The sequence below is a fragment of the Triticum aestivum genome, chromosome 1D, assembly GCF_018294505.1.
Source record: "Triticum aestivum cultivar Chinese Spring chromosome 1D, IWGSC CS RefSeq v2.1, whole genome shotgun sequence".
Lineage (NCBI taxonomy): Eukaryota > Viridiplantae > Streptophyta > Magnoliopsida > Poales > Poaceae > Triticum > Triticum aestivum.
The window spans coordinates 260026682-260034118 of record NC_057796.1 but is presented as its reverse complement, the minus strand read 5'-3'; the positions used below and the strand labels follow the sequence as shown (position 1 = coordinate 260034118).

Here is a 7437-nt window from a genome sequence, read left to right as displayed (position 1 = left end):
AAGTAAAGGTAAGAGATAACCAAGAGTGGAGCCGGTGGAGACGAGGGTGTGTTACCGAAGTTCCTTCCCTTTGAGAGGAAGTACGTCTCCATTAGAGCGGTGTGGAGGCACAATGCTCCCCAAGAAGCCACTAGGGCCACCGTATTCTCCTCACGCCCTCACACAATGCGAGATGCCGTGATTCCACTATTGGTGCCCTTGGAGGCGGCGACCGAACCTTTACAAACAAGGTTGGGGCAATCTCCACAACTTAATCGGAGGCTCCCAACGACACCACGAAGTTTCACGACAATGGAATATGGCTCCGCGGTGACCTCAACCGTATAGGGTGCTCAAACACCCAAGAGTAGCAAGATCCGCAAGGGATTAGTGGGGGGAATCAAATTTCTCTTGGTGGAAGTGTAGATCGGGGCCTTCTCAACCAATCCCTAGAAAATCAACAAGTTTGATTTGCCAGGGAGAGAGATCGGGCGAAAATGGAGCTCTGAGAAACAATGGAGCTTGGGGAGAGAAGAGGTGGTCAACTTGGGGAAGAAGACCCCCTTTATATAGTGGGGGAAAGATCCAACCGTTACCCACTTATTCAGCCCACAACATACTGTACTACCGCACAGACACGCGGTACTACTGTAAGGGCTTGCGGTACTACGGCTAGACGGTGCGGTACTACCTCTCACGCGGCAGAGACCAGACGAGGCCCTGTTGCGTATAGCAACGAGCGGTAGAACCGCCGGAGCGGTACTACCGCAAGGCAGGGTTCAACTGGGCTGGGAAGGCATGGACTAATAAAATTACATCCGTGGCTACTTCCGCTAAGTTTCGGTCTGTGCAAAAATCCGGCATGGTACTACCGCTCGCAGGGAGCGGTACTACCACGTAGGGCGCGGAAGTAAAAAATTACTACCGCACCTTCTTCCGTGTGTGTCAGCGTTCTGGGCTAGAGGCCACGGTACTACCGCTTGCGAGGAGCGGTACTACCGCTATCCTGGGTGATACTACCGTGGACCGCTGCGGTACTACTGCTCCCTTGAGCAGTACTACCGCACGCCACAGAAACTATAGCACTTGGAGGCCTTCATCTTCGCAAAGACAAGGGAAAGCGACCGGTGCTCCAATGAAGCGAAGGAAAGGTGGTGCAAAGAAACAGATATGTACGTGTTGATTCCACCCTAACCTTTTCAAAGCGGACCCCCTCTTAATATTACGGCTTTCCTACGACTCAAATCCACCGAAAAGAAACGTAGAGAAACGCCGTCTTCGATAGGCTCTGAGGGGCACTGAATCGTCTTATGCCTAGACATGAGATATCTGAAATGTTCAATGCACACAATTAGTCCGCAAATGCATTGTCATTAATCACCAAAACCACTTAGGGAGAAATATGCCCTTACAAAAGGTTAACGAACTTTATAATGGTCAAGCTTTGAAACCACTTTTTGAAAGAAAATAATCTTTCTATTGGGCCGGGCTCTCCTTATTAGCAGGGCCATCTATAGGCTCTTTTATAGCGCCGGCTACTATTTAGTTCACAGACTGGGCCTCTTTGATGGCCCAAATCTAGGTTGAAGGCGCGGATTTTTCAACTGGACGCGGCGGGGCGCCGCGCACGAATCCCATGATCCCATCATCAATACGCTTTCTCGATCCCGCCTCCCATCGGAAAACTAAACTAATCCCACCTCAACCCAATCTCCTCCACCGCCCGTGGGATCGATCCCTCGGCCCGCCCGCCTCCCTCGGATCGACCAGCGCCACCCCGCCGCGAGACCAGGATCTTGGCGAGCGAGAGCACATGGCGCTGGCGGCGGCGGCGGCCTTGGCGTGGCCATGCCTGGTGAGTTCCCACCCCCAGCCCTTGTCCGCCCCTCCCCTTTTAACCCCTCCGCCGGGCTTCCTCGGCGGCAATAGCAACAGCGCCATGGAGTTTCTTGGGTTTACGCTCATGGTTGTTGTTTTCTCCTTTCTTTTCCGCCGATCTTGGCAACCGAGCGGGCGGGAATGTCTGTTGTTCTGTGGCTGACGGGGGAGCTGGCCGGTTGTTTGTGTAGGGTGGGAACTCGCCGGCGTGGATTGACGTGCCGGAGCGGAGCAAGAGCGCGTTCATGGAGCTGAAGAGGAGGAAGGTGCACCGGTACGTGATATTCAAGATCGACGACATCACGGAGGAGGTCGTGGTCGAGAAGACCGGCGCGCCCGGGGAGAGCTATGACGACTTCACGGCCTCGCTGCCTGTGGACGACTGCCGCTACGCCGTCTACGACCTGGATTTCGTCAGCGACGACAACTGCCGCAAGAGCAAGATTTTCTTCATCTCCTGGTTAGCCTCGTCTTTCTTGCCCCCTGTTTCTTGTCACCTGTGACTGAATTCAGTTTGGTTACAGAGTTGAAGATTCTGTCTAAGATAGATGTATTTATTTGCTGTGATAATTGTTCAAAAGGATTTATGGTTGTGTTAATTGTGGAAAAAGATTTATTGCTATGATAATTCTCCAAAAAGATTTATTGCTGTGCTAAACACTTAAACAGCGAAGGGGTGGGTACAGAAGCACAGCTTCAGTAAAACTGGGGGTGACTGACCCCAGTCATTGTACAATCCTTTCAGCTTTTAGTGGTTAGGATGTTCATACGCGTTACATGATACTCTGTCCAATAAGCATTATGTTTCAAGCTCACTCAACGACCAACTTAATTCTCTCATATCCTACAAAGGAAACATTTTATTTTCCGTGTAACCTCGCAAAGGTAACAGCAAAGGGATGAACACAAAAGTGCAATTCAGTAACAATGGGGCTAGCTGACGGCAGTGCACTTGACAACCCTTTCAGTTTTCAGTGGTTAGAATGTTTTTTAGACAAGAATGTTTGTCTACACAGTACACTAGTAATCGTGTGCGTGCCATGCACGTGTATATTAGTTACACGTTATATTAGGTAAGATGTATTAGTTGCACGTTGATATTTGGTAAGATATTAATTAAATGGTAGATTTCATGGGATAGCGTTTTTAAAATTCGATGAAATGTCCATGTGGGATACACATCACTTGCACTGCGTGACTATCCATGGATTTTCCATTCATGGTACTGAATACCTGGTTTTTTGTTTCAGTTTTTGTAGGGTATTCTTGTCAGTTGTCGCAAGTAGCTGCTGCTAATTCCTAAGAAGATAACAATATTACAGCTGTTCTCTTTCTTTTCAGGTCTCCTGATGATTCTCGCATCCGTGCAAAGACCATATATGCTGTGTCCAGGAATCAATTCCGCCACGAGCTCGACGGGGTGCACTTTGAGATCCAGGCAACTGACCCTGACGACATGGACTTGGAAGTTCTCAGGGTCCGTGCTAATAGAACCTGATAGCTAGGTTGACTCTGCTAGCTTGCTGATACACACCAGTAGCTCAAGATGCGTAGCCTGCTACTGAAATGCGGCGCTGGTGCACTGATGTGAAGCATGGTGTATAATCCGGCTGCTGATCACACCTGAGTATGCAGTGTTCCCTTTTTCAGGAGATAGCATCTCAGCGATATTAATATAACTAGATAAGTAACCTACAATATGATGTGGAAACGGCTCCATTTAATGTCTAGTTGCGCATGTACTATTTGTCTTCTCCTAAGCAACAGTTTTGTTGAGCTTAAACTGCTACTGCTCAGTGGTTTTGTAATAGTTTCTGTTTTTTTTTTTGGTACTGAATGTCCAATCAATCATGGAGCATGATTTGCTACTTACAGTGGTGCTGTGCTTGTTCTGCAATTTTTTGTCAGGGTTCTTCTGCTACTCTACTGCTATATTATGCATAGTGAATAAGTGTAATTCTGGTATTTCCACTGTCCAAGGAATGGCTGTTGTCATAATGTCCTTTGATGTATTCCCTGTTTTTTACATGAAAACAGACTTGGCAAATATACAAACCTGTTTTTCTTTGCCTTTAGAGAGAGCTAAATCGAATTCTCACAATATTAGCAGTTGTTTCGAGTATTGTTCTTTTCCCCCACAGGTCATTCCTTGCTGCTTTATCTCAATTATTATTTAGTGTGATACAACTTCATGATAATTTCCTTTGCGTCACCACATTTATATATACGAAATTTGTTCTCGTTTAGCTTTGCATTTGATTATGATAATTCTGCCAGGATTAGGTGTTTTAGACCAATCAGTGCTTCACGCTCACGCCCTCCCAGTTTTTTTTCTTAAATTGCTAAAAAACAAGTGCAGTATTTATTTGTGTGTTTCAGAATATGTATACTGAAAGCGTGTCAATTTGACTTGTCTCCACGCCAAAGCACAATACTAAACCCAACTGAGTTTATTGGCCAGTTTACATACAACTGAACAGTAACAAAGTACATCGCCTCCCATTCCTCGTTGATATTAAACAATTCTGATTGTTGATTTGCCAACCCCATGCGGTCTGGCCCGGATGGGGTTGTAAAACTCTCAGTTGGATCGTTCTGATTATGGATGAGTAATGGAACCCTTCCCCCCCTAGAAAAACATCAAATAATAAAGCATTTTTTATATTAAAATAATTAAGCATGAACCTGTTGAAGTAATCAGCAACACTCGAATTAGTTTAATCTAAGAAAACAACAAGGCATGCATAGTGCTTATGGAATCTGTCGTAAGAGGCAAACTACACCTTTTTTTTTTTGCGGAAAGGCAAACTATACATTCAGCAAGCCAAAGGAAAGTCTAGCGTGTCTTTCTCATTAGCATAGGCATGAAAGCATAATCTCAATCTAAACAGGAGGCCGTGTTGATCGGAGTGACTGCGACGCTCACAGTTCTGGCAAGTGGCAACATCATTGTTGCCCATAATGGCCATGGTCTTGTACTCGTACGTAGTTGAAGAGGTGGTCGGTGTTGTCGTTCAGTCGTCTTGTTCTAGTCCATTGGTTGTGACCAGTCGTGTCAATGTTAGGAGGCTCTCGAATACCCTACCGCGCCTCACACTATCATGTTAGGCTTGTGCCGGTTTCTTTAGGATATCATCTTAAAATTTACTCCCTCCGTTTCATAATGTAGAACATTTTTTGACATTCCATCTAGTGTTAAAAAACATCCTACATTATGGGATGGATGAGTAATCACACAACATCTTAAAATTGACAAAGTCATCACAAACATCCTCATAGTCGACGAGAACACATCCTCTCACTAAACGAACATCGTCAAAAAACCTGAAATAAAAATAAGAAATTGTAAGCACTAGTGTCAAGTCTAAGACTTGAGACCGATGGATTGGTTCCACTACAATGAACCTATCAATCTGAGTTTGCAACATACACTAGCGGAAAGGAAACGGGGTGGGACTTGGCCGTGCTCACGCCTCACACAGAAATGATCTCTCGAAATAGGCTTTTGTCTCGCTTTTTATAAATAAAGCAATCATCCATACAACCAAATCCCACTAACATAGCAAATAAAACGGCTGGGGCAACTGCACAATCACGTCAAAAAAAGCATTAAAATTATGAAAAAAAAAACACCGAGTGGCAGTAGACAAGGCAGCCCTACGAAGAGGATAAGCGACCCGCGGTAGCCAGAAGCGCATCCAGCATGCACCCAAGCCGGTTGCGGTCACTCTGCCTAGAAAGCGGGTGACAGTGCTGCACGAAAGCAAGAACTTTGAAGAACGAAACAGAGGCCTGCCACGAAAAGACCCGTTCAGTCACCATTTTATTACGTGTCGTCCCGCAAAGATAAGCCAGAATAATCGACGATTACACTCGGTTTGGATAGCTCTGGTCTCAAGGAACTCCACAAAGTCTAGGGCCTCTCAGTCAGGCCCCAGTGCCTCGTGTACAAAAATACAAAGGGGCCGCGCCGCGGTGCACGAGAACATGATGTGGGTCCTGGTTTTCGAGACAACACAGAGGGGGCATACACCATTACCCGTGTCGTGCTGCTTAAGCACCTCATCACAGAGGGTAGACAGTCATGCAATAGTTGCCACACAAAAATCTTTATCTTTAAAGGCAATGGGGCCTTCCACAGAGAAGAAAGCCAATAAATAGTGGGCGAAGGACATAGTGCAAGATACGCCGAGCTCACGGAGAACTCACCCGAATGTGTAAGACTTCAAGCAACGGTGTGCGGATAATCTGGCAACACCGGCGGAAGGGCTGCCCGCAATCTAGCCCACTCCACAATTTTGTCCTGCCCAAATGTGCGACGAAACAAGATATCTCATTGCCCATCTTGTGAGGCCACGGAAACCAAGAGCATTGGATCAACACTGATAGCTAACAGAATAGGGAAGCCCACCCAAAGTGGCTCGCCACCAACTCATGGATCCAGCCAAAATTGGGTTCCTTCCCCATTTCCTATAGTGAAGGAAACCCCTAGACGAATGTTCTCCTTGATCCGTTGGATGTATCTCCATAACCGGGAGCCATCCGAGCGAGAGCATGCCAGGAAAGGCTCGCCTCTTAGGTAGATATTTCTGACGGCCGTTTGTCGCCTACCAAAAGACCTAGCCAGATCCTTTATCAAAGAAGTTGTGAACGTCCTCTGGTAAGATATACATCCCCATCATATACGTGGGGAGGCTTGCGAGGTTAGAGCTTATAAGGACAGATTTACTCCCCTTGGAAGTGAACCGCCCACACCACCGCTCTGCCCGAGATGCTACTCGCCCACCAGAGGGTCGAATTCACGCATCAGAGTCCTCGAGTCGGACATCAGCATCGCTAAACATGCAATGGGGAAGACCGCCAACTTGCAGTTTAGGTTGTCCGCGATCCGTTGTTGCTCGGCCACAGAGTATCAAGACAACGACCTCACTCTTGTCAAAGTTGATCTTAAGTCCCGACATGCCCTCAAAACATAAAAGGAGTAACTTAAGATTAACGATGTCAAGATCCAACTCCTCCACTATAATCATGGTGTCATCTGCATACTGTAAATGAGTGGCACCTCCGCAGGGATCAAGTGACCCACTACCCCCGAGAGGTGACCGGCCATCCTAACTTTGTCTAGGATGTGTGCCAAGGCATCGACAACGAGGTTGAAAAGAACAGGGGAGATAGGGTCCCTTTGTTTCACTCCCCTTGAAAAATTATGGTACCTTGCCATTAATATTAATCACCATATTACCAATCCGAACCAACTCCATGATCCAAGAATACCATCTCTCATCAAAGCCCCGACGCTGAAGCATTGGCCGCAAAAAAGACCAGTCCAGGCGGTCGTACGCCTTCTGAAAGTCCAACTTAAGAAAGACCCCTATGACGCCACCTAATGAACAATCTCGTGGAGAGCGAGAATCCCATCATGAATGCGCAGGTCTTTCGTACACGGAAATCATCTGCCCGCCTGCCCCGGCCATTCTGTTCAGTTCCCTTCCTAGCGTTCTTCCGGCCAACGTGTTATAGCATCTTCGTTCGCCGGCATTGGCGTGCAGCATCTCGTCGGTGGCGTCCCGCGTCCGTGGG

At 47.1% G+C, this 7437-nt stretch overlaps 1 protein-coding gene across 2 annotated transcripts; it reads left to right on the top strand.

Moving 5' to 3' along the window:
• Nucleotides 1-1550: 1550 nt before the first annotated feature.
• LOC123168182 (actin-depolymerizing factor 10) lies at nucleotides 1551-3725 on the top strand. 2 transcript variants are annotated; one of them, XM_044586064.1, is made up of 3 exons: nucleotides 1551-1834; nucleotides 2049-2317; nucleotides 3199-3725. In XM_044586064.1, the coding sequence occupies exons 1-3, from the start codon at nucleotides 1616-1618 to the stop codon at nucleotides 3353-3355; spliced, it is 645 nt and encodes a 214-aa protein (XP_044441999.1). In that variant the 5' UTR covers nucleotides 1551-1615; the 3' UTR covers nucleotides 3356-3725. The 2 variants fall into 2 exon arrangements, with proteins under 2 accessions (XP_044441999.1, XP_044441989.1); XM_044586054.1 differs by having other exon boundaries at nucleotides 1558-1945.
• Nucleotides 3726-7437: the final 3712 nt, after the last annotated feature.

Excerpts from the sequence above, each read along its gene's own strand:
- LOC123168182 (XM_044586054.1), top strand. The coding sequence starts at position 1,616 with ATGATCCCATCATCAATACGCTTTCTCGATCCCGCCTCCCATCGGAAA. Across the intron at positions 1,946-2,048 it reads TTCTTGGGTTTACGCTCATG|GGTGGGAACTCGCCGGCGTG; the intron begins GTTGTTGTTTTC and ends TTGTTTGTGTAG. Across the intron at positions 2,318-3,198 it reads AAGATTTTCTTCATCTCCTG|GTCTCCTGATGATTCTCGCA; the intron begins GTTAGCCTCGTC and ends CTTTCTTTTCAG.